This window comes from Microtus pennsylvanicus, chromosome 3 (assembly GCF_037038515.1).
Source record: "Microtus pennsylvanicus isolate mMicPen1 chromosome 3, mMicPen1.hap1, whole genome shotgun sequence".
Taxonomy (NCBI): Eukaryota; Metazoa; Chordata; class Mammalia; order Rodentia; family Cricetidae; genus Microtus; species Microtus pennsylvanicus.
Genome location: NC_134581.1, coordinates 139,679,867 through 139,706,595, shown reverse-complemented (window position 1 = coordinate 139,706,595; position 26,729 = coordinate 139,679,867). Strand labels below are relative to the sequence as shown.

Below are 26,729 nucleotides of genomic sequence, written 5' to 3'. Positions count from 1 at the left end.
GAAAATGGTCTGCAAGGTTGCTTGCGTTTGGTTTCCTGACCCAGGGCTTTTTTCTGTGTCCACAGCATCACCAGATAATCCAGCAGTACATGGTGACCCTGGAGAACTTGCTTTTCACTGCCGAGCTAGACCCTCACATCCTGGCTGTGTTCCAGCAGTTCTGTGCTCTGCAGGCCTAATAGTCATGTTTCTTCCCTTTTTGTTATCTTGAAATAATTTGTCTTATTTTTGATGGTTTGAATGTTTGCTTTCTTGTAGTAGCCTTTCACTTCCTAACGGAACCGGGGGAGGAGAGCCCAGAGTATGACATTTCCCTTAGTTGCCCTGAAGGGCAAGTGTTGCTTGATGACAGCAATGTTATGGTGTCCGTAACGTTGTATATATGTGAGACACAGCTTTCCTGTGATGAATTTGATACTTCTTCTTAGGGCACAAAACAGCAGGGTTGAGGTGTGTGCAATGCAAGGTCAGGCTTGCAAAGTAGTGAGTACAACCAACGGACACCAGGGAGCCTAGCTTTTCTCTGCTCTTGAGCAACATGGCTGGAATAAACCTGAGTTCTGTTTTTTAAACTTTGGTATTTCATGATTTATTATCTTAGTCTCTTTTCTTACGGAGATGTACTTAGCCTCTATCTGAAGCTTTCTTGCAAATGCTTTTGAGTAACCATCTTATGACACTACTTGTTAGAATAAAAAATTATTATTACTAATCCCCAAATTTTCCAAACTAGAAGCCACCCAGCTTCCAGTGATCTCTAGGTACAATTATAGCATGAATAATAAAAACCCAGAGACAGAAATTGGAGTTCAGCCTGAAGGTCAGAAAAGCAGAACAGCCAGCCCCTAGCTCTTACCTCTCCCTCAGTCTGAAATGGCGATCCTGCCTCCAGGAATCTCAGAATGAGACTGAGAGCTGTCTCCTCCCGTCTTATATTCCTCTCTAGGGCTGGGATTAAAGGTGTGCACCACTACCGCCAGGTTTCTGTGGCAAACTAGTGTGGCTACTAGTGTGTGTCACCACTGCCTGGTCTGTAAGGTTGGTAGGTGCAGTTGTTTTACTTTCTGAACTTCAGGCAAGCTTTATTTATTAAAATACAAATAAAATATCACTACATACAACGGTGATGGCAGCAGTTTTTCTGCCTCTCAGGTGATTGTAAATTTGGCAGCGATTGTAGAAAAGCATCTGGTCATGCCCTGCCCTCCAAGAAGGATTTGTCTAAGATCCCGTAATGTCACAAACTGATGTGCAGCAAGCAATAAATGAGCTGAGATGGACTTGGAATTCAGTGTGGCTTGGGGCTTGTCTCTGGGTTCTGAGGCAGATAATTTTTCCCTGAGCCTATTGAAGCTTGAGTGAAATGAGTGTAAAATAATGCATTTCCTAACATTCCAAATTTCTAGGATTTTTAAACTTCTCATTAAACCTTAGAAAAATCTGCTAATAATGATATAATTACTGGTAGTAATTTTGTGCATTTGTTATTTTTGTATATGTTATATTCTAGTAAGAATACATTACAATTGTCTGTTTGGATATATGGGTCTTTAATTACCATACATTCAGTGGCTGTAGAATACAATGTCTTATTACATGGGAATTCCTAGGCTTTTTAAATACCACATTTAAAGCAGGAGTATCATCTAATCATTTGAATTCAGTAGATCAAGGTTAGATGGCAAGAACTTCAGAAAGATAAAACCTGGGTTCCTGGTTAAATATCCTGTTTACACTTTTCCTCCTTCCCATTTAACACAGCTCAAGCTGTAACTGATTTGAAATGGCTGTGGTCCTCCAGTAGCCAAAGGACTAACTATTGAAGGCATTGGTAACTGTATCCTTTACTGAGGCATGGTGGAGTTTATCCTTGCACTACAGCTACAAGTTTGTGCTCTCCTTCCCTTCTTTGAATCCTCCTGTGCGGTGGTAGTTTCTGGAAACAGTTAATATGCCCTGCTCTGTCGGCTGGAACACCGACATCTGTTGTATTTTACAGAAGAAAAGGTGCAAAAGCAGAGAGCAGCTGCTCCTTCGGGGGTGCTCCCAAAGACAGGTGACATGTCACTGTATTCTGTGACGTCGTGCTGATTCTCTGTAGCAGGTTTTTGCCAAGGTAGAGATTCTAGTTCCCTAAGAACTGTATCATTCCTAAAAGTTTACGGTGTGAGAAACCTTTACCAACCTGAGCTACGAGTAATATCTGGTACAGCCAGAGAACAGAGGCATATAGCCAATCAGATCGCACTGTTTTGGCCTTGACAGCGAGCATTCATTAACTGTTGGCTGCTACAGGCTGGTTACAAGGTTCACTATATTGAATCTTTCCAACAGACAGAAGCAAACCCCAGGAAAACTTGTCTACAATCCACAGCCAGGAAGTTAAATCCATGTGTCTCGGAGCACCTTATCTCCCTACAATGCAGTAATACTCAACAGCAGCCAGAACTCCAAGTTACATCCTGTCATCAGGCTAGAAACTTCTCTCTACAAGAAAGTTTGGCTGCCTGTCCAAGATCAGTTTTTACTGAGGTGTAACATTTAGCATAGCACATATAACATGCCAGCCATGAAAAACACACAGAATGTCCCTAGTGAATGTTTCTAGAGTACAGTTAGTAATGATGGCCCATGTTATTTGGGTTGACTTTCTACAAGTGCAGCTGCTGAACTAAGTGCACTGAGGGATGAAAACACCCACTTTATCTCAACTTGGGTGTCTGTCAAAATGATGCATAGCCCTTGGCTACATGATTCTTAGAGTAGGCCTCCTTCCTGATGCTTAGGCACAGTACATGCTATTAGTTAGGAGTGGCTTCTGTTCTCAGAGCAGTTTTGGCCTCAGCTAGTTCTACCTCAGCTACATTCTAGAGAAATCTGTATGTATTCTTTTGTTTGTTTTGGGGTTTTTTTGGTTCTTTGATCTCTGTGTAGCCCTGTCTGACTCTCCTGGAACTCGCTCTGCAAGGTCCGGCTGGCCTTGAACTCAAGAGATCTGCCAGCCTCTGTGCTAGGATTAAAGGTGTGTGCCACCACTGCCTGCTCTCTCTTGATCTTTTTTTCACATATAATGGTTGCTTCTGATAGTTGTTTTTAATGGTACTTTTTGATAGTACTTTTAACAAGACTGAAGAAAAATCTGGCTAGCTGAATTGATACAAATGGCTATGGAGAAATAATATTTGAACTGTCACTTCCAACCTCAGAAGTGTTAAACATTGAAGCAAGTTGTTACCATTAGATGAGAACTTGTAAGGCAGATAAGAGTACTCAAGTGTTAGTGTAATGCTTTTGATGAAAGTCTTGATATTCAACTTTGAAAGTGGCCTTTTTCCCTTTTGACCCATCATTTCCAAATTGCTGCGTGAAGATCCTGAAGAATGGGGCCCTGGGCACCCGCTGAGGCAGGGTGCCATTTCTGTAGGTATCTCACTGTTGCCATTGCTGAAGACTTCACAGCAGTTCACATCAGACCTGTGGCTCCCTGAGCTAAGTTCAGTTCCATTAGCCTCACCCTGAAAGTGCTTCCTCCTATGCCAGGCTAGGATTTACTGTGTCCCTTGTTCCCCGTGGAGTAGTTCTAACTTGTCACTTTGATTTTTACTTCCATGTGTGCAAAGGAAAGGGGCACACAGAGGTGTACGCATGTATGTGCAGGTGGACCTGTGGACCATTTTTCTTTAAGCATATCCATCACATGAGGGTTTTTCTAAAAAGCGTTTCTAAAAAGACTACACTGTGATACATCTGAAGAGAGCCTTTATTTGAATATAAATGTTTTTAAAAGTCACATTTTTTCATACGTCAGCTCGTGGCCACACATGGTACAAGTCTTGCGAAACATGTCATCTTCTAAGCTTTCCTCTGGTCCGTACTCATGTTGGTGAGCGGCTGTTTCTCTTTTCCACACACTGCTTCTTACTGCTCGCCGCAGTTCTAAGGGGGAAGAAAAGTTTTTCAGCTGAATACAAAATAAATTTAATGAGGCTTTCGTAGGTATTTGTGTGTGATGTGTATAATGGTTTCCTTTAGCTCTTCGTGTTGGTTGCACAAACGTGGCAAGCCTGCTCAGTCTGCAATTGCTCTCTTCATTGTCAAGCAGTATGAACTGATGGAAGTGGCTGTGTGGGTTGGTTAGAAGTGCAGCAACAAGAAACAACAGAATGGGGTGTGTTTGGGGGGACGGAACAGGATGCCAGAGCTGCAAAGTCGGCTGAGGTAAGCAAAGAATGGGAATAGCTCGGATCCCAAGGTTTTCAGTCAGGAACTCCTGTCAGCCGAGTTCTGCTTACCAGAAAGCCACGCACGACTAGTAATGTCTTGATGTGTCTCCATCTCAGAAAAACTGCTTATAAAATGACAGCATTGTTTTAGCTATTTTGTTTTGTTAAGATAGTCTCATGTAGGCCCAGGCTGCTCAAACTCTCTTCAGCCCACAGCCACTCCTGCCTTCACTCCCAACTGTTCAAGCATGAGAACCACATCTGGTTTATGTGGTGCTGGGAATCAGGCCCTGGCTCTGTGCACGCTAATCTGGAGCTACATTTCTGTACCAACACCATCGTTTTTAAAAAGAACCTGCCAGGCTGGGCAGTGGCACACACCTTTAATCCCGGCAGAGGGAGGCAAATCTCTGATTTTGAGGCCATCCTGACCTACAGAGCAAGTGCCAGGACAGCCTCCAAAGAAATCCTGTCTCAAGATAAACAAAACAAAACTAGCAAAATATAAACTGCCAGGTCCTGGAGAGCTGGCCCAGTGGTTAAGAGCCCATACTGCTCTTCCAGAGGACTTGAGATTGCTTCTGAGCACCCATGTCAACTGCCTCACAGCCAATACCTTCAGAGTCTGGGGGTTGCTCATTTTCCTTGAGACATTTTGTTGTAACTAATATCAAAGCACTACTTCAATCTGTTTCCAGCCATACCATATGGGTAAAAGCAAGACAGGTGACATACTGGACACGGGGCTGAGCACTTACGGTGCATTTCCTCTATATCCTTTTGTGTAACTGCACACATCCCAATGTTGTACAGAGGTGCAGTCCAGCTTGGGGCCCCAGCAGTCGTGCTGGCCTGGGCAGCACCCTCACTGGGCCGTGCTGCCTTTCTCACCACTGTGAGGCTTACAGGGTTCAGTGTAGCATCATCTGCTACAAGGCCAGTCACCCAGACTCAAATCATGGTCATTTCATACATGAAGAGCCCCGGCTTCTCCTCAGGTGTATGCAAAGCTGGCTGCTGCCTGAGGGAGTCAGTGTCCCTGCTGACTGCAGTGTCTCCTGTGTGGGCCCCTGCTTCCCAGCTTGGCTGGGGAAGATGTCCTGCCTCTCTCCTTGATTTCCTCACTCTGAAAATCCCTCAGTCAGAGTAAGCTCGCTTCTCTGCCAGATTTGAATGTTATATGTACTTGGGGAAGAGGTAAGAATTATTTTCTTCTCATACATACTACATACATGAAACACCTAGCTTTCCAGTCACGACTGAAGACTGACATTTTTTTTTCTCCATCTTAAGTCTATGACACTGTTCACTGGCACGAATGATGCTGGATCTGTAGAGCTTCCCATAGACGTCCTAGTAGAAGGGAAGCATGGGCTGGGTATCACATATCCAAAACTCTTGCAAGTGATTTATGGATATTCTTAGATGTTGAAGTACTTGCATATACAGAACATGTCTTACTGATGGAGTCTTTACAAAACACATAGCTTGATGTACCTTATATATTTCTAGTGTCTGGGTATGGGGTTTCCTTGTTGGCAGTATTTCAGATTTTAGAGCACTTTTGATTTTCAGATTAGAGATGTCTAACGTGCTACACTGTTGAGCTTGGGTTTTCTTTGCCCTTCTCTTTTCCAAGCAATAGGTTCAAAGCCTAAGGCATGCAGGAGTAGAGCAGGCACAGGGCTAGGGTGCCACCAGGACAGGAAGTGGAGGGATGGAAGATGTATCACTTCCTTACTATTACGCATCCAGGTTCTCAGGTTCCTTCCCGCAGAGAATGAACCCTGAAATTTGGAGGATTAAAATGGGATATATCAGCATGCACTCGGGGGTTTTTTTGTACACAAGGACAGACATACATGCTTTGCACATGTTCATCTTGTCAAGGCATAAACGGCAGCCCATATATGATGAAGTCCCCAGTGGACCAAATCTGAGCTCCAAATTAAAGACAAATGAACAGACAACGCTGGAAAACGCAGGATCCTAATGCTGTAGACTGCTGGCTGCATATTTTTGTGGGATAAAAATCAAATTATTACCACTGAGAACAGATGAGCACTGTGTATCTTGCAGATGTGAGGCTCTGGGAAAGTTAGCACCTGCTCGAGATACTCCATTATCAGGAAATCCACAAAAGTGAAAAAAAGTGGAAGAAGGGAACAAACTGCAACATCCGAGCCAGAAAAGGCAAGGGTAGTGAAAATCGGAACAGGTTAGGAAGGAAGACCTGTTCAATGCCTAAAACATTATCCTACACCAGATTCACTCTAGGAGGGGAACACTTGCTCAGTTAGTAAGCCGAAGCAGAACATAGCAGTTTAGATTAAAATCCACTAAATACTAAATTTGCTAATGTCACACTGGTGTAAACAATGTGTTAGGAAACTAAACACATATGGGTAGTGATTATGCAACATACTCTTAAGTGGTCCAGAAAAGTGTTTTCAGTGAGAGCACACACATGACGCGGACGGCAACATGAGAACAGCTCAGTCTGGGGAAGGAGTGTATGTGTGTGGTCCTCTGTTCCATTAGTCCAGCAGTTTTCTGCGAGTCTGAAATTCTTTCCAAATAAAAATGGCTTTAGGAAGAGACAGGAGCCAGTTTAAAGGAGACGCCGCCAGCCAAACCTGAGACAATTTGAGCATCAAAATGAAGAGTGACAGGAGGAGCCTGCACTGCCATGATGTGAGAAGAACCCACACGGCAGTCCAGATGATGCTTTACAGAACAAAACCAAGGCCAGACAGAGCTACAAAGAAGAGTTCCTATCTCAAAACAAAACAGGCCTGGTGATGGTTATCTGTAATCCCAGCACCTGGAAGGCAGAAGCAGGAGGGTTGCTACAAGGTCAAGTCCACTCTAGGCTACAGGAACCTAGTCTCAAGAAAACAAGAGTAGAGCCCAAGGAAAAGCTGTTTCAAAAGAAAACAATCTCTATTTGTAATGCACACATACATACACAAAACTGGTTCAGCTAAGAATCATCTCCAGATACTAAAACCACTCAGTAAAATGGTGGTGCATCCACAGAGCCGTGTAATTACAAAAGAAAGTAGTGGAGAATGACAACTGTCACCTCCCTCTATAAACTGGTAGGTCTCAAATGGTGTCCTTTATCTCCTAGGAAGTATTCCTCCCACAGACATTCGGCTTGAATCTAATTTAGCAAAAACAAGAGGCTGAGCAGTCCAGGGGCAGGAGTGTGCTGTCCCATAGTTGGTCTGGGTGCTGCAAAGTGCCCAGGGGCAAAAGAGAATGGCTGAGGGTGACATTGAAGGTGGCACCCCAGTGGCTCCTGGGTCTAACAGAAGTGAGAGGGGTCACTGGAACAACATAATCGCTTTTTAAGTTTCTTGATTATGGTGAGCTTAGTCACAGATTTGTAAGAATCACAATGTTTACAGGTTACTCACGACTTAGCCAAGTGTATGTGAGTGCAAAAGGTTAGAAATGGCCAAATGTCAACACTCAGAAAAATAGCGCGTGCGTGAGAGAGAGTGTGCGTGCGTGTGAGTGTGCGTGTGTGTGAGAGAGAGAGAGTGTGAGTGTGCGTGTGAGAGAGAGAGCGTGTGTGTGAGTGTGTGCGTGTGTGAGAGAGTGCGTGTGTGAGAGTGTGTGTGTGAGAGAGAGAGTGCGTGTGTGAGAGAGAGAGTGCGTGTGAGAGAGAGAGTGTGTGTATGAGAGAGAGAGTGTGCGTGTGTGAGAGTGTGTGTGTGAGAGAGTGTACGTGTGTGAGAGAGAGTGTGCGTGCGTGTGAGTGTGTGCGTGTGTGTGAGAGAGAGAGTGTGCATGTGTGAGAGAGTGTGTGTGTGAGAGAGAGAGTGTGCATGTGTGTGAGAGAGAGAGTGTGCATGTGTGAGAGACAGTGTGTGTGAGAGAGAGAGTGTGCGTGTGTGAGAGTGTGCGTGTGTGAGAGAGAGAGTGTGCGTGTGTGAGAGAGAGAGCGTGCGTGTGAGTGTGTGTGTGTGAGAGAGTGCGTGTGTGAGAGTGTGTGTGTGAGAGAGTGTGTGCGTGTGTGAGAGAGAGAGAGTGCGTGTGTGAGAGAGAGAGTGTGTGTGAGAGAGAGTGTGTGCGTGTGTGAGAGTGTGCGTGTGTGAGAGAGAGAGTGTGCGTGTGTGAGAGAGAGAGCGTGCGTGTGAGTGTGTGTGTGTGAGAGAGTGCGTGTGTGAGAGTGTGTGTGTGAGAGAGTGTGTGCGTGTGTGAGAGAGAGAGAGTGCGTGTGTGAGAGAGAGAGTGTGCATGTGTGAGAGAGAGAGTGTGTGTGTGAGAGAGAGTGTACGTGTGTGAGAGAGAGTGTGCGTGCGTGTGAGTGTGTGCGTGTGTGTGAGAGAGAGAGTGTGCATGTGTGAGAGAGAGAGTGTGTGTGAGAGAGAGAGTGTGCGTGTGTGAGAGAGAGTGTGCGTGTGTGAGAGAGAGAGTGTGCGTGTGTGAGAGAGAGTGTGTGTGTGAGAGAGTGTGCGTGTGTGAGTGTGCGTGTGTGTGAGAGAGAGAGTGTGTGTGAGAGAGTGTGCGTGTGTGAGAGAGAGTGTGCGTGTGTGAGAGAGAGTGTGCGTGTGTGAGAGAGAGAGTGTGTGCGTGAGAGAGAGAGTGTGCGTGTGTGAGAGAGTGTGCGTGTGTGAGAGAGTGTGCGTGTGAGAGAGAGAGAGTGTGCATGTGTGAGAGAGAGAGTGTGTGTGAGAGTGTGCGTGTGTGAGAGAGAGTGTGCGTGTGTGTGAGAGAGAGAGTGTGTGCGTGAGAGAGAGTGTACGTGTGTGAGAGAGAGTGTGCATGTGTGTGAGAGAGAGAGAGTGTGCGTGTGTGAGAGAGAGAGAGTGTGCGTGTGTGAGAGAGTGTGCATGTGTGTGAGAGAGTGTGTGCGTGTGAGAGAGAGAGAGTGTGCGTGTGTGAGAGAGTGTGCGTGCGTGTGAGTGTGCGTGTGTGTGAGAGTGTGCGTGCATGTGAGTGTGAGTGTGTGCGTGTGTGTGAGAGAGAGTGTGCGTGCGTGTGAGTGTGTGCGTGTGTGAGAGTGTGTGTGCGTGTGAGTGTATGCGTGTGTGAGAGAGAGTGTGCGTGTGTGAGAGAGAGTGTGCGTGCGTGTGAGTGTGTGCGTGTGTGTGAGAGAGAGTGCGTGCGTGTGAGTGTGTGCGTGTGTGTGTGAGAGAGTGTGCGTGTGTGAGAGAGAGTGTGCGTGCGTGTGAGTGTGTGCGTGTGTGTGAGAGAGAGTGTGCGTGCGTGTGAGTGTGTGCGTGTGTGTGTGAGAGAGTGTGCGTGTGTGAGAGAGAGTGTGCGTGCGTGTGAGTGTGTGCGTGTGTGTGAGAGAGAGTGTGCGTGCGTGTGAGTGTGTGCGTGTGTGTGTGAGAGAGAGTGCGTGTGTGAGAGAGTGTGCGTGCGTGTGAGTGTGTGCGTGTGTGTGAGAGAGAGTGTGCGTGCTCACCCTGCCACAGTGTTGTGCATGTGTAGAGGTCAGACAGCAACTTGGCAGGAGTGAGTTCTCTTCTTCCACCAAATAGGTTTGGGAACCAAACTCGGTATTAGGATTGACAGCAAGCACATTTACCCACTGAACCATTTCATTGGCCCCAAAAATCTTTCATAAGGGACATTTGTACCCTCATGAAAGACGCAATCAACTATCTTTTGTTGTCTCTTGAGATACAAAGGTTAGAGTATACAGAAGCAGGGGCAGGTCTAACACACCTCGGGAATGAAACCAGGGTACATATGCTGTACAAAACTGGAGCCCGTGCGAGCCTGGAGAACCTGGTGAGTGGCTTGCCGTGTTGGAGCCGCCTAGTCGGCAGTAGACAGTTGATGCCCAAAGACTACCTCTCCTGGAAATGCATAACCAGTCTTGCTACTGAGAGCCTCAGAAATTGCTTAGGATGGTCACCCAAAGGGATTTTCCCAAAATGCTTATTGTGAAAAAAAAAATCAATACTACTTCAAAGCTTGTTTTTAGTAACTACATTTTGAAAAAGAAATTTTCTGCAGTCAAACCCACTGCTACTTCTGAGGTGAACGTACAGAAGGGCTAGCTGTGTGATGCTGGGCGGGAGGACAGCTACCCTTGTTATCTGGAGGATAAAGATTACATGCTGGTGTTCCATGAACTAAGTAGGCTGGAGTTGTACCCCTCAAACTCCACAACAGTCATAAATATATCCATAGGCCAGTGTGCAGTACCCCCAAACCCAGAAGGCACCTCTAAACAGGATGTCCTTACCTGCCCCTTGCAGGGGTGGGAGCCATGCATAGTAACAATGAAGGTTAGCTGACTAGCCTTTCAGGAGAGAAATTGCTGGAACTAAGCATGTAACATGGACGAAACACCCATAGTCCCAAGTTATTTAAGGCAAAAAAGTATGCAGACCAAAAACCATTCTGTGTATCCCACCAGCTTAGGGTTCACATCTGCTACTAAGTGATGTGTCTTTAAAAGCCCAGTTACCCTAGGCAGCAGCGGGCCTGCGTGTGGCTCTGCCTTGGAGATGTGGAACTTGTCTATGTACTTATGGTAGTCACACTTTTTCTGTAGCAAACTCAGTGCTGTAACCGCTAACATAAACCACATGTTAAAAGCGGGCAGATGGAATTGCTTACCTTCCCATAAAGAAGAAAGCTTTGCGTCAGCTTCGCTGTGCATCAAGAGAAACCATGTTCCAATTTCTTTCCAACTAAAAAGCCTTTAGACTGGCTTTGACTCCTCTCTGTTCTGAGCCAACTGCACAATCAGCTCCTCGAGTCTACTCTACCGTCTACTCCACTCAGCCCTCTGTGGCCTAGTCAGGACAGGAACAAATCCACCAAGCGCTAGAGTGAATCGACAAGAAGCCACAGTTAAAGAAGGCAGCACACTGACCTCAGCACACCGAACACCCCAAGGGAAGGGGTGACACAGGCCACCCAGAGCTCAGTCATATGCAAAGGAGGAAATGCAGGCACTCTTTTATCTGTAGACACGTGGAGAGCACACACTCACGCAAACACTTCCTTAAAAAGCATGTTTCACCCAAACAAGAAATAAACCCTTTAAAAGAATTCTGTGTCAACTGTACTAAGGAATAAGGAAAACCTGTGGTAGTTTGGTGAGCTACAGTGACTAAAAAGTAAATACCAATTAAGTTCATGTTTTAGAAACTGTAGAAATTTTCTGTCTGTACTAATATATATGCATATCCTTGACCTTTTTCACTGGCTGTGAACTTTCTGGCACAATCAGTCACCAGATTAGTCACATGCATCAGAAGAAGAAAAAAGAAAAAGAAAAACATAAATATATATGCATATCCAAACAGAATCATTATATTAAAAAGGCAAGAAATTAAGTGCATCTCATAGTCTTTTGCTAGTCAAATTGTAGGAATTTACTGACCATTACATGACATCTTGACCAGACCACAGAATGAGTGTGTAAGGAAAAGTTTCAGGCAGCATTCTTCAACGCTTTACAGATAGAAAATTTCTAACTGGTACTTATTCTCTTATCCGTATTTCACTGTCTGCACCGAAGTATCATCTGAGGTTTGAAGGATCAGATTGATTTCTGATAGCTGGGTTAAATCCCTGGACTTGGGCTGGGGAGAAAGCTTGAACTACAGTGATCCCAGAACACACCATCTCGGTGTAAGAGAGCCAGTATGAGAAACTGAGTTTGAATTCCCGGGCAGCACATTTTTAAAAAAGTGAAGTGGAACACGGCTGGCTATCACCACTGGGGGTGGGAGAGGTGTACAGGACTGCTGGATCCTGGATCCTGGCGCTCACTGACTAGCCAGCCAATGCCAGCTTTAGGGTCAGTGAAGAGACCCTATCACAGAGGCAGTAAGGGCCTCTGGCTTCCAAATGCACATACACTGGCGTGTGCACAGCACACAGGTACTGCATGCATACACACACACACCCTGAGCTAGAAGATAACTAACCTGGAGGCCTCCTTCCACACCCCTTCCTTAATACACCTCTTCCCTGCTTTATCTATTAGCAGCTGCTCTGCTGTCAGAGAGGCCAGTGCATAACATTAGGGAGACTAGAGAAAGGCCCCTTTAAGAGGAGTCGCTGGCTGGAAAAGGGATAGAGTCATGGAGCAGGACTTCCTTTCTCCAACACAATGAAAACTGGGGGAGGGGAGGGCAACCCCAAAAGGAAACCATAAAGGCTTGTGTTGCTTTTGCTTTTTGTGCAGTCTTTTCACTTGGTTGGTTAGTGGATCGGTTGGCTTTTCATTGTTATTGTTTAGCTGGGGGGGGGGTAGGTTTTGGGTTTGTTTTCTGAGCCAAGGACTCCACTCTATAGCCCATGCTGCCCTCCAACTCACAATCCTCCTGCCTCAGCCTCCTGAGTACTAGGATTACAGACATGTACCACCACCCTGTTTTCTTTGTTCTTAAGACATTTGGGCTATCCCATTCACCCTGTAAAACCTCTTCTAAATTTTAAAATTACAAGAAAAACTAACATGGCTAGAATACTGATTTGAAATGGATCTAGTAATGTATAGTGATGTATCCTATGTGTAGGGTCATGTTACCTGAACACAGTGGGCACCACACAGGTCCTCTACATAGCAACCACATGGAGGATATGAGCTGGTTTCTTCCTGAAGACATTTCTTTGGGAGTTGTGTTTACAGCTCTGAATGCTCCGGCCACACCCTGGGTTCATCCTGGTGTGGCACCTATCAATATACTCTATTACTATCTCTAGTTTCTTTCCTGACACTCAATCCAGCACCTTGGTTAGCACAGTGCTTGGCACATGGTTAATACTAGATGTGTGCATGGATGGATAGACTGATGAAAACACGCACTCATGGGTACAAACATGGGTAATGGATGCAGAGACAGAGCCATCAGGGGGAGGAACGCTGCATGGAGCCAGATGCACAGATGCAGGAAGGACTGTACACATGAAGACGACTCAGGAAGAGAACCTGACAACTGTCCCACCATATACAGCAATCCAATCGTCTTTCTGGGTATTTCCTCAGTCATATTTAAATAAAGACACTAACATTATTATTCCTTCCAGCTACTAATCTGAGGACTGTTTTGTTTCAAGCAGGGAGGTGGCTACTGAGAGTCTTGTTACTTTCTGTTACTGTTTCTTAAACCCTGCAGGCCACACTTAAGACCTGACTGATGCCCCATCCCGCCACACAGCTGCACAAAAATGACTCCCGTGGAGTCGATGGCCTTCAGGAATGTAGTACTCTGAGGTCTGAGCCAAGCCTCACACACCAACCCACTGAGGCCAAAGTTCAAGCCCACTTTTCTCCCCTGTGGAGAAGACACCCCAGCACCTCCCCCAGACAGGAGTGCCGCAATGCCTTTGCTCTGCCGTGAATCGAGTGACAGGAAATTCCACCTCTTACCTTTGACTTTCTTATCAAACTTCTTCTGCTTCATTTTCTCTCGGTTTTCCTGCCTTACTTCCTTTGCATCTTCCAGTGCTTCCTGGCTACCCCAAACTTCAAGAGCCCGCTTGACAACCTAGAGCACAGTTAATACTTGAGTTACTCGGGATTGGGAGTTGCACGGCATGAAGTCCTAACCTCACAGATGCCATCATGTCACATGAGGAGCAAAACCATTTCACAGCTGAAGAAGTCCCTTGAAGTCCCACTTTTCCAGAAAGAGTTGAAATGATGAGTACAGAAACATAAATGAAGAAGACTCAATGAGAAAGAAAATGTAAGATCCAATCATGAGGCCACGAGGGACAGGAAGTGCCATGGAAGTCCTGTTTTCCCCCCGTGTGCATGACCATGGTACATGAGACTGAAATAAAGCCTACTGGCACTTTTATTAAGCACAAAGCATCAAATGATAAGAAAACCTGGGCTGCTTTAATTAGCTTCATTTTTACTTATTTTGAATGGTACATAAGATAAATGGTGAATTTTTAAATCAATATTCATATTTAATGAAATTTAGTATATGTTTTTGTTTTGCAATGTGGCTTAATTCTATTATAGATATAATATCTAATTATACTAAATATATATCTCTATCTATATTTAAATATGATTAAATATATAATAAATCTAGATATACAATTATATACAAATATATAATTATCTAATAATACTAGAATAATAATTCTTGAATATTTCTGTATAAGCAGCTCTAAAGCAATGCCTCTCCATATTTTCATATAAGAGAACAAACATTAAAATATTTAAGCCATCCTGGAGTAGATACAGGAGGATACTTGGGACTTCAGGCACCAGGCTGGGCACTAGAGCACACCAGTAAGTGGGTCTCTGCCGTGGCACATGTGTGAGCTGCTCAGAGCAAGCACTGAAAGCTGCTCTGAGCTGTGCAAGTCCCAGCACTCAGGAGCATCCCAGATTGTATTTCCTAATGCAGTTCATCTGGTTCAGGCATCTGTGAAATAACTGAAACACTAGTCATCTTGAGAGCCTTTCTTTTTCTTGTTTGGTAAAAAAAGACTGATAGGCAAATGAGGTCTGACCTTTTCTATGTCCAAGTTATACTCCTAACATCACCCACTAGCAACACGGTTCTGGCAAAGTTACCACAGCGAAAGGGAGGTGAGAAAGCAGTGTGTTCCGAGCGGACACCAGCTGTGACTAGGACAGACGTGTGCACCGAGAAGAGGTGGTCTTTACTGAGCGAGCCTCCGTCAGCTTGCTGGAAGCTCACCCACACCCCCAGGTCCAGCTTACTAGAGACCTGTAACTTTAAGTAGAGCTTCATATCACCCCACTGTGAGTGACGAGGGTTCTTCTTCACGATGAACCTAAGCGCGGGCTCTCTCTTCTCTAAATCGCAGTCTTTCAGAAGGTATTCCTGCTTGGCTTCTGTTTTGGTTATAAGCTTGTGTTTATCGTCAGCATCTCTGGAAAGAGATTAAGAGCATATTGTAAACGACTTTAATTCAACTGAGTTTTCAGACAGCCTGGCAACCATAGGTCTACACACCCAAAGACGCAAACGTCTCTTCCCTGCCTTTGGCTCTTATGATCAGAGTCATAAAAACTCAGGCAGACTCTGGGCATATAACAATTTAAGAATCTTCTTAAAGTTCCTCTTATTCCAGAAGGGACTTAAAGTAAGAAAGGGAAGATACGATGAGAGGACCCGTGAGAGAGGAACTGGAAATTGAATCACAAGGTTATGCCTATCACCCCTGAGTAGGAGGCTAGGAAAGAGGATTCAAAGTTCAGGGCCAACCTCTAAAAGATGGTAAGAAACAAATGTCAACACACAGATCCCACCTCCTAAACACGGCTGGGTTCCGATGGCCCAAAACCAAGGTAAGAACAGTGGCAGAGTGGGAACGTGAAGGACCACTGAGTTTATGCCCATGAACTGGGCAGAAAAAAAAGCTCTCATGCAGAGCACCACGCTTGCAGAAGCTGCTGGGCAGGATGGACGACGTGCAAGCAAAAGCACACACACATACACACGCACACACAAATACACGCACGCAGACACACACATGCACACACGCGCAGTAAGTGATGGCGAGCAGTGGGAAGAGGCAGTAGGAGGCAGTGGACCTGCAGCCACGGTGAAGACATGTTTGTTCTAAATGGAATCAAAAACCGTTTTAACAGTTTGGAGTAAAATTCTCTAGAGTAGTGGTTCTCAACCTTCCTAACACTGTAACCCCACAATAGTTTCCTCATGTTGTGGTGACCCCAGCCATAAAATTATTTTCATTGCTACTTCATAACTGTAATGTTGTTACTGTAATGAATCTTAATGTAAATATCTGTGTTTTCCAACGGCCTTAGGTGACCCCTGTGAAAGGGTCATTTGAACCTCAAAGAAGTCGTGACCTACACATTGAGAACCGCTGCTCTAGGGAGACAAGAATCAAGAGGTGCAAGGTGGGAAGGGTGGGGGCAGAGAGCAGGCAGGAGATCGCCACTCGGAGGGCTGAGGCAGGAAGCCGGCAAAGGCAATGCTAGCGGCAGAGCTCTAAGAACGGGCTGCGGGCGTGGCTCAGCAGCTGGACTGCCTAGAGTGCTTGTCGCTAGCACCACAAAAACAAGTTACCTGCAGCTATCGCATGTTGGGAAATCAAAGTGGCTCATAAGGTACGAATCCATGAACTCTTTCCCACATTCTTCACAGATCACATAATCGAACTCCATGACAGGCCCTGCAGGAAGAAGGGGAGAGTTCTTTATCCTTCTGTGGGACTAAAATGACATATACATTTCTCTGCCTTTGGGGAGTCAGGGCATTGGGTGGTCCAGCTGCCCTGAGAGGCATGTGTCATAAATTTGTCAAGTTACAGTCTGTGGCTCCTGGAGCACAATGTGCCTTCCAGTTCCTGAGCGACTGGGGCACCCACTGAGGTGGTGATGCCTTCAGGCCAACTGTGTTCCCTAGAAATCAGGGAAGTGTATAGACTCTTGGCTGAACAATCAGTCATCTTAGACATTAGTGTTATATACACTGTATAGCCTGCAAACATCATAGCATCCCGGCAACTGCCATTGTATTCTGTTTCTGATAAGGGATAAGAAGTCTGATTGCTTGGAACAAATTTGTCTCAGCTTCTGTCCTGCTGGGCCCCCTCCATCCCAGCCCACGTAAGGTTCACTTCTCATGGGTTGTATCAGGTAACTTTGGCCCAGTAAGTGCTAGCACTTATATCTGACACCTCACCAATCTGGGGTTTGGTAGCCCAGGGAGGCCCACTGGGTCAAATTCAAGTTGTCTTCAGGGTTATGCTCCTTCCTGGGGGCATTCTGACTCTTCACCTGCCATCTTCAGGACCAGGAAGAGCTTCCCACATCCCATCACTGGCTTCCTCTGCAAGCCCAGCCCTCCAAGCCCTGATTACACCAGGCTCCCTGGGATAATGGTGATCGCCCCACTTCAAGGTCTAACTTTAAACTTCTCTGCAAAGTCTCCTCTGCGTAAAGTATACAGGCTCCAAGGCAATTAGCATATGGACATCTTTGGGGGCTTCTTTTCTGCCAGTTACGGTACTGTTGAAAGTATAAAGAAGACTCGCCCCGGGACTGGGGAGGGGAGGCATCTACTTACAGAGGGAAAGAGGCCACCAACTCATTGAGCAATTAAAGCCATAGAGAGCAAGGCAACATGTCCTCAGACGGGGACATTATTTTTCTTTCATTCCACCCTGTCAACTAAGCAAACGCTTCCACTTTATCATGTCGCCTCCTGGATTATAAACTTCTTGAGGGAGAATCACTGAGTCCTGCATCCCTCAGCACCCCCACACAGAGCTGCCCCTGGCAAGGTGAAGCTGCGTTCGTAAGGGATTAAACTTCAATGCCTAGCAAAGACCTTAATCCTAATGGTCCTCGGGCAAATCTAAGCCCCACTGGAAAGTCCGTGGGATGACTGCCACTGCCCTGCCCCAGCTCTGAAGACTCCACAGTGGGAGACACGCTCCTGGCACAGTCTTCCTTAGGTCTGTCAAGATCCCACCACCCCTTAACTCCACTAATATCCAAGCTCTTAAAAGAAATGGCTCTTTATGCCAGGCAGTGGTGGCACATGCCTTTAATCCCAGCACTCGGGAGGCAGAGGCAGGTGGATCTCTGTAAGTTCAAGGCCAGCCTGGTCTGCAAGAGCTAGTTCTAGGAAAGGCTCCAAAGCCACAGAGAAACCCTGTCTCGAAAAAAATAAATAAATAAAAAATAAAAGAAACGGCTCTTTATAAAACAGGGCACATAGGAAAGAGAAACAAAATAGAACAAGACTGTTCAAAATGTGTATACATAACTGACTTACCAACACGTTAACCCCGTGACAGCTGAGAGAGTGTATACATAACTGACTTACCAACATGTTAACCCCGTGACAGCTGAGAGAGTGTGTACATAACTGACTTACCAACACGTTAACCCCGTGACAGCTGAGAGAGTGTGTACATAACTGACTTACCAACACGTTAACCCCGTGACAGCTGAGAGTGTATACATAACTGACTTACCAACACGTTAACCCCGTGTGACAGCTGAGAGTGTGTACATAACTGACTTACCAACACGTTAACCCCGTGTGGCAGCTGAGAGAGTGTACATAACTGACTTACCAACACGTTAACCCCGTGTGGCAGCTGAGAGAGTGTATACATAACTGACTTACCAACACGTTAACCCCGTGTGACAGCTGAGAGAGTGTATACATAACTGACTTACCAACACGTTAACCCCGTGTGGTAGCTGAGAGAGTGTGTATACATAACTGACTTACCAACACGTTAACCCCGTGACAGCTGAGAGTGTGTACATAACTGACTTACCAACACGTTAACCCCGTGTGGCAGCTGAGAGAGTGTGTACATAACTGACTTACCAACACGTTAACCCCGTGACAGCTGAGAGTGTATACATAACTGACTTACCAACACGTTAACCCCGTGACAGCTGAGAGAGTGTATACATAACTGACTTACCAACACGTTAACCCCGTGACAGCTGAGAGAGTGTGTACATAACTGACTTACCAACACGTTAACCCCGTGACAGCTGAGAGAGTGTGTACATAACTGACTTACCAACACGTTAACCCCGTGACAGCTGAGAGAGTGTGTACATAACTGACTTACAACACGTTAACCCCGTGACAGCTGAGAGTGTATACATAACTGACTTACCAACACGTTAACCCCGTGTGACAGCTGAGAGTGTGTACATAACTGACTTACCAACACGTTAACCCCGTGTGGCAGCTGAGAGAGTGTGTACATAACTGACTTACCAACACGTTAACCCCGTGACAGCTGAGAGTGTATACATAACTGACTTACCAACACGTTAACCCCGTGTGACAGCTGAGAGTGTGTACATAACTGACTTACCAACACGTTAACCCCGTGACAGCTGAGAGAGTGTGTACATAACTGACTTACAACACGTTAACCCCGTGACAGCTGAGAGTGTATACATAACTGACTTACCAACACGTTAACCCCGTGACAGCTGAGAGAGTGTGTACATAACTGACTTACCAACACGTTAACCCCGTGACAGCTGAGAGAGTGTGTACATAACTGACTTACAACACGTTAACCCCGTGACAGCTGAGAGAGTGTGTACATAACTGACTTACCAACACGTTAACCCCGTGACAGCTGAGAGAGTGTGTACATAACTGACTTACCAACACGTTAACCCCGTGACAGCTGAGAGAGTGTGTACATAACTGACTTACAACACGTTAACCCCGTGTGGCAGCTGAGAGAGTGTGTACATAACTGACTTACAACACGTTAACCCCGTGACAGCTGAGAGAGAGTGTACATAACTGACTTACCAACACGTTAACCCCGTGACAGCTGAGAGAGTGTACATAACTGACTTACAACACGTTAACCCCGTGACAGCTGAGAGAGTGTGTACATAACTGACTTACCAACACGTTAACCCCGTGACAGCTGAGAGAGTGTGTACATAACTGACTTACCAACACGTTAACCCCGTGACAGCTGAGAGAGTGTGTACATAACTGACTTACCAACACGTTAACCCCGTGTGGCAGCTGAGAGAGTGTGTACATAACTGACTTACCAACACGTTAACCCCGTGACAGCTGAGAGAGTGTATACATAACTGACTTACCAACACGTTAACCCCGTGACAGCTGAGAGTGTGTACATAACTGACTTACAACACGTTAACCCCGTGACAGCTGAGAGAGTGTATACATAACTGATTTACCAACACGTTAACCCCGTGACAGCTGAGAGAGTGTATACATAACTGATTTACCAACACGTTAACCCCGTGTGACAGCTGAGAGTGTGTACATAACTGATTTACCAACACGTTAACCCCGTGACAGCTGAGAGTGTGTGTACATAACTGACTTACAACACGTTAACCCCGTGACAGCTGAGAGAGTGTATACATAACTGATTTACCAACACGTTAACCCCGTGACAGCTGAGAGAGTGTATACATAACTGACTTACCAACACGTTAACCCCGTGTGACAGCTGAGAGAGTGTATACATAACTGACTTACCAACACGTTAACCCCGTGTGGCAAATTCACAGCCCTTTCTAGTCCATCTCTAAATAAAAGAATGTCCTGCCGGGCGGTGGTGGCGCACGCCTTTAATCCCAGCACTCGGGAGGCAGAGGCAGGCGGATCTCTGTGAGTTCGAGACCAGCCTGGTCTACAAGAGCTAGTTCCAGGACAGGCTCCAAAACCACAGAGAAACCCTGTCTCGAAAAACCAAAAAAAAAAAAAAAAAAAAAAAAAAAAAAAAAAAAGAATGTCCTAAGTTTTATCTCATGGCTTCTCATTTTGACCTATGACACAATTTCTCTTTCTTACTGTCTCTTTTTATTTTTATTTTTTATTGGTACTATTTTTTGTTTTTTTTTTTTGTTTTTTGTTTTTTTTAAGATGGGGTTTGTTACATTTTTAATTGTCAACCTGCCACAACCTAAAATCACCACAAGAGGAACTGTTTAAATGAGGAACTGTTAAGATCCGGTTGGCAGTGGCCTGTCTATGCCATCTTAACTTCTAATTCACGTGGGAAGACCACAGCCACTGTGGGCGGCCCCATCCCCTGGGCTGGAGAGGCTAAGAGAGCGCTAGGGGAGTGTTAGGCAAGCACCAGTTTCTCTTAGCTCTCTACTTGGGTGGGTGACTAGCGGCTCAAGTTCCTGCCTTGTAGCCCCCTCAATGGCGGACTGTAATCTGGGATTCCTCCCTCACGTGGCCTTTTGTCAGGGTGTTTCTCACAACAAGAATGAAACGAGAACAGGGCTCTAATATGTCTGACCAGTCTGGTCTGCCTTTTTCTTTGAGACAGAGTCTCATTTAGTTGCTCTGACTGGTCTGGAACTCACTATGGAAACCAGGCTGGCCTCAAACTCTTAAATTCAAGTAATCATCCTGCTTTAGCCTCCCAAGAAACACTGTGCCCAGCTCATGAAAATACTGCTGAGAATTTATTCCACTCCTCAGGATCTGGGCTCTCCCTGCCTATGATAAAACAACAGCAAATGTCATACACAAACCAACTGACTCCCTAAGTGCCCGGGCGCTGGACTTTGCTGTTGTTAATGAATATATTTAAGAAATGTAATGCCATATTGATGAACAAATAAAGAATGACATAAGAAAATAAAGTTCTTAGGAATTTTATCATGAGGAGTATCATTTAAAACTACACGTTAACGTCTTTAATCCTAGCACTTGGGAGATGGAGGTAGGTGGATCTGTGGGTTTGAGGCCAGCCTGGTCTACAGAGCTAGTTCCAGAACGAGCTCCAAGCTACACAGAGAAATCTTGTCTCGAAAAACCAAAATAAATTTTATATATATGTGTGTGTGTGTGTGTTTTACAGCTTAACAAGCCCCCAGAATATAAACTGTCTTCTTCAGAGAATAGAAGTAAAACTGTATATAAATTTTGAAGTATGAAATGTTCCTCTCTCTCTCTCTCTGCAAAGGGGAGGTATTTTAATTGGACTTTGCTAATGTTACAAACAAAATCCTCTTCAAAGAACATCAAGTCAATCCAAACATACCCTGAGCTAAGAAAATGAAGAGTGAACCATTTATATGCTGAAGTTGACAGGAAAACTGTATTTAGAATTTATACAGTTTCCTACCAGCATTAAAGGATAGACCGTTTAATTTAAAATCATACAGAAGTTTTGAATAAATATTGCTCCAAAATTTAAAATGGACAACAAATACTTAAAAGGATGCTCAACACCACTAGCCACCCGTGTACACAACTCAACCCTGTGGCGTGCTTGGCACCACTAGCCTCCCGTGTACACAACTCAACCCTGTAGCATGTTCAACACCACTAGCCTCCCGTGTACACAACTCAACCCTGTAGCATGTTCAACACCACTAGCCTCCCGTGTACACAACTCAACCCTGTGGCGTGCTTGGCACCACTAGCCTCCCGTGTACACAACTCAACCCTGTGGCGTGCTTGGCACCACTAGCCTCCCGTGTACACAACTCAATCCTGTGGCGTGCTTGGCACCACTAGCCTCCCGTGTACACAATTCAAACCTGCAGCATGCTGTTGATTCACATGGGATAATACAACCAAAGAGAAGGATAGGACACCTGTCACCAGGATGTGGAGAAGCCAACCCTCTCCTATATTACTAAGGAGAGTTTGAAATTATGAATCTGCCTAAAACTGTCTTGTAGTGCTTCATAAAATTAAACTTCATATTACCCTGCATGTGTAAGCATCTGTTCTACCATGAAAAGGAAGCATATATAAAAGTTCTAATTGTAAACTGGTAAATATAGAGAGACATATATATAGTTGTATTTTCCCCGTTATTAAAAATAGATTATTTTCTCATATAATACATCCGATTACAGTTTCCCCTCCCTCTATTCCTCCCAGTTCCTCCCTACCTCCCCCAGGCTCTGACTTTTTAATCTACCACCAATCTCCCCATTGATCAAAGGGCAAAGAATTCTTTATGTTACTACAAATAACCAATGTCAATACTACTTTTGCGGAAAAAAACTATGCTTTACCTGGTTCGTGAACAACATTTGCAGTCTCGTGTTCCTCTTCTTCCTCTTCTTCTAAAATGAAGCCTCCTTTGGTGTCAATCATTTTGGGAGGGACTTTTACATTGGTAATGCCTGCAGAAAGCAGAGAAAGGCGGTCATCAGCTGAACCAGGCAAGCCTGTGTGCTCCCCTTATGTAAACAGGAAAAGGAGTGCGTGCACTGTCCAGACGGTCCCAGCTGGTGGAGCATGGCAAGAAATTAAAAAAAAAAAGCCCAAGGGTTAGAAAGAAATAAAATGTATTTCCTCACAGATGACATGAGCAGCTATGTAAAACAACCGTAAGAGCCTACTGTTCTGATTAGAAGACAACCTCCTGACGCCTCTACACTACAGGCCACAGCAGAAACCAAGGCAACCCAGAACCCTAGGATGCATCTTGGGGAGCTCACTTGACTGCATATTAGGAAATGGGGTTTTGAAGTAAGATCACGCCTACAGCCACAACAAATGCAAACCAAAGCCCAGATCTCAATGAACTCCTGGCACATCCGAGATTTAGCTGCAGTTCTAGACAGGACAAACCACTCGACACTATTCAACGAACACCTCCACCTGTAACGTCCCTCCAGCGAATACTAACTGGGTGCACTCACTTCCATGATGACACAATCTACTTGGAGTCGGATTCAACGGGATGAGGGTTCAGGCCCTGACTGCCTAGCTTCAGATGCCAACTGCAGACCAGGGACTTTGATCAACTGGCTATAAATCAAGGTTCCCAAAACAGCTTTTCTGGTCGCAGTTAATCTTCTACAGCAACACACACAACTTAGGAAAGTCATTCACTCGCATGCACCAATTAACTGCAAAGAATTGTAAGTACAAATGAAAAGTCAAGTGAAAAGCACACCGGGCAAGTGGGGGGTCTAGATGAGTCCCAAGTCTGGGAGCTTCCTTCCCCACCATACTCCAGCCCCAAACGCCTGCCTTCCAAAGACCTGTGTACAGGTAATCCACGGAAATCACACTCTATATACAATTTAGTCACAGTATGTCACCAGTTCCGGACAGTAGAAACACACCACAATCCAAGCTTTTAGATGACGGCCGAGGGCCAAGCCTTAAGCAGGCCTAAGGAGAGTTGGTTCTGGCCCGCTGCTAACTCCCTTCTACACAAGGCTTGGAAGGACAGCAGGAAGGCCTCTAACAGAAAGCAGAGTGGCAGTGCCTAATATTCACTTTGATGGTTCTCTACTAGACACCTGTCGAGGAGAAGCTTGGCAGGGAAAGCGTCTATTGGAGAAGCATCCTAGAGAGGATTTAGAGGCAGAAGCAGGAAGAGAAGTGATTCCCTGCAACAGCAAACTGAAGGAAAAGTCCCAAGCCTGTAACAAAGAGTTAAAATTCACAGCTTACTGGCTCAGGGGGGTTGAGTGAGATGGGGGGGGGCATTCAAACAAGAGGCAGGACTCTTCCTTCCATTACCAGGTGACTGACCAACCTTGCCTAATCTTAAGCTAGCTCTCTTTTCCAGTACCAGAGTAAACCCAGGTCTTGAGCATGCTGGGCAAGCACCCCACTACTGGACATCCAGAGCCCTCTTTTTAATTCTTAGAGTCAACGTCACTGACTTGCTCAGGCAGCCCTTGAACTCTGTTGCCCAGGTGGGTTCTTCTTGTCTCGGCCTCCCCAGCAGCTGTGGTTAGAGACCTGGTCACCAGACCCAGCCATCTCATGCTGCTTCTAGTTTCCCTGTTGTTCTGGACTCGTGTGGAACTGAACTGCACGGTCTCTGCACGTGCCAGGCTGACTGTACTCCCAGCAGGTTATCCACCAGTGTCTATCCGCATATAGATACTGAGGCACAGGCTGCGGCAGATCTTTCAAGAGCAATGAAAATGAAGATAACTGTTTATATTACAAAATGATGTATAACGACTTTCAAATGACTTCAAAAGATCCAAATCTAAGTTAGTTACAATCCGGCTCTGCCGGTCAGAAACAACAAATCAAATTCAATGGCAACTCTAGAATCAAGTCTGAAAGTTCAAACTGCCATAAAATATACGCGTTATTATTCAGTACAAACTGTTAAAACAAGTGCATTACCCATACAAATATATATAGTGAAATTGCCAAAGAAGGGATAGGAATAAAAAACAAACAAACTACTTCTGTAGAAATAATTCAGATGACTCACTCCCAGGGGCAACGCCAGCAGCCGAAAGCACAACTGACATTAAAAACTCAGTAAAACAGCCAGGTAGGGGCTCCTAAGATGGCAAATATAAGCAAAATGAACCCAGCGCCACATGATCCGTTCTGGTCCTGATTACCGTGTGTGTGTGGGGGAGGTCCCTTTTCTTTTCTGATCTCAACTGCCAGGGATAAAACAGGGGTACCAAGCCTTGCCCTTGCCATTTTCCAGGGTGGCCGTGAGAATCCAATTGGTTAACTCCAAACTGAGAGGCACTGCATGCGTTATCCTACGAGGCCGTGGAAGGCAGGATCCCATGGAAAAGACTGGGCCAGGGTCGTTTCTGCTGGGCGCTGGACCGGGAGAAGGTGCAGACTTATTGTTTAAACGGTGGCAAAGCTGAAAGCTCTGCGCCATAGAGGCACCAGGCAAAGGGCATGACAGGGCAAGTCTGGAACCACGGAGGCACGGGCATGCACGGCTGTTCCCGCACACCAAGCCCGAGCGGGTCACCAGAGTGCAGCCGGGATGCCTTCACAAAGCCGCGGGAGGGGTCCCCACCTCCTGTGGCCGCCGCCGCCGAGGGGTAGGGTCGAGCCGCCAGCCGGGCCTGGCGCAGCATCAGCGCCCGCTGCCGCTTCCGCTCTATGCTCGCGCGTACGGCGGCCGGCAGCTCCGCGGGCTCCGGAGACGTGCGCTTGTCCTCCGCTGTTGCCATTGCCAGCCTAGTCCGAGGGTTCGTGCACGCGCACCACGAGCGGCTACTTGGAGCTACAATCCTGACTCTCCACCACAGTCCACCTGAGCGAAGAAGATGCGCCTGCGCAGTCAGAAGTACTGGCGGAAGGGATTGTGGTGGGAGAGGCAATGCGCCTGCGCAGCAGAGGAGTGGTGCGGAAGGGATGGTAGTGTGCACTTTGACTTGCCATCTGTACCAAGGACAGCTGCTGAGGTTAACTTTTTTAGATCTAGTAGTCGTCAGACAATAGTTCTACTTAGTGGTTCAGACTATGAGCTTTGAGCTCGCATTCAGCCAGTGTTAGCTTTGTTTCTAAGATCTGGGTGGTCTTAGGCGCGTTATTTAACCAAAACTTAGTTTCTTCAGTAGATAAAGGATTGTGGTGTCACCCTGCAGATCCTTGAGATTTGCTCTGCCATCAGGATGCCTGGCCCATATAAAGTGGCCATGAGCCTTGCAAGTCTGTGACAGCTACACAGACCAATAGCTAATTGCATATTGGACACATACCCAAACCAGCCTCGGATTTGAAATGAGAAACGTGCCTCAAACTTTCATGGCAAACGCAGAACTTATTACCCCACTGGTGTGTGTACAGCTGATCGTCCTTCCTATAGAACTTTCCTTGTGCTGCCAGACAATGGTCCAAATCAGGAGCAACTGTCCTGATTTCCAAAGAAACACTGCATGTTTCCCAAGCATGCTTTTCAGAGTCCTTGGGACATAAAACATAATTAAATTCAAACAGTATTAAGTCTAATAACTACATTCACCACTTAAGACTGGCTTTTGGAAACTGCAGTCTAACACTGGGAATGTTCCCACTGATGCTCAGGGCTTAGAATTCGGGAAGTATGTAACACTAGTTCGAAGGTACTGGCCATCTCTGTTATTTACATGTAAGTATATTTTTATCAGGTACCTGTTGAGATCTTCTGACTGAATAGGTGATAAAAATATTTCAAGCTACCCTGTTCTCTTTTTGTCAGATTAATCTCCCACCTCACCCATTTATTTTGTCGAAGTGAAAAACCTCTCCAATTCCATGACACCAAAGGCACAAGCCACAAATTAATTAGTATGTCAAAGTTAAAAACTCTGGCACCTCAAAG

The 26,729-nt window shown here is 45.7% G+C and overlaps 2 protein-coding genes across 6 annotated transcripts in view; one reads left to right on the top strand and one right to left on the bottom strand.

Annotated features, from left to right (window-relative positions):
* Ncbp1 (nuclear cap binding protein subunit 1) overlaps positions 1–13,588 on the top strand; it is a 48,321-nt gene extending 34,733 nt beyond the window's left edge. For 3 of the 4 annotated variants that reach the window (XM_075967273.1, XM_075967276.1, XM_075967277.1), the window contains one exon: positions 66–572. In XM_075967273.1, coding sequence (XP_075823388.1) covers positions 66–179 — 114 coding nt within the window. In that variant the 3' untranslated portion in view covers positions 180–572. Of the gene's footprint in view, positions 1–65; positions 573–13,327 lie in introns of those variants that run through there. The other variant, XM_075967275.1, reaches the window with a different exon arrangement.
* Positions 3,743–25,691, bottom strand: Xpa (XPA, DNA damage recognition and repair factor). Of its 2 annotated transcripts, none has more exons than XM_075967284.1 (6): positions 25,440–25,691; positions 22,702–22,812; positions 16,238–16,343; positions 14,906–15,071; positions 13,582–13,699; positions 3,743–3,936 (listed from the first exon to the last, which is right to left on the bottom strand). In XM_075967284.1, the coding sequence occupies exons 1-6, from the start codon at positions 25,594–25,596 to the stop codon at positions 3,788–3,790; spliced, it is 807 nt and encodes a 268-aa protein (XP_075823399.1). In that variant the 5' UTR covers positions 25,597–25,691; the 3' UTR covers positions 3,743–3,787. The 2 variants fall into 2 exon arrangements, with proteins under 2 accessions (XP_075823399.1, XP_075823400.1); XM_075967285.1 differs by lacking the exon at positions 3,743–3,936 and adding an exon at positions 10,817–11,021.
* Positions 25,692–26,729: the final 1,038 nt, after the last annotated feature.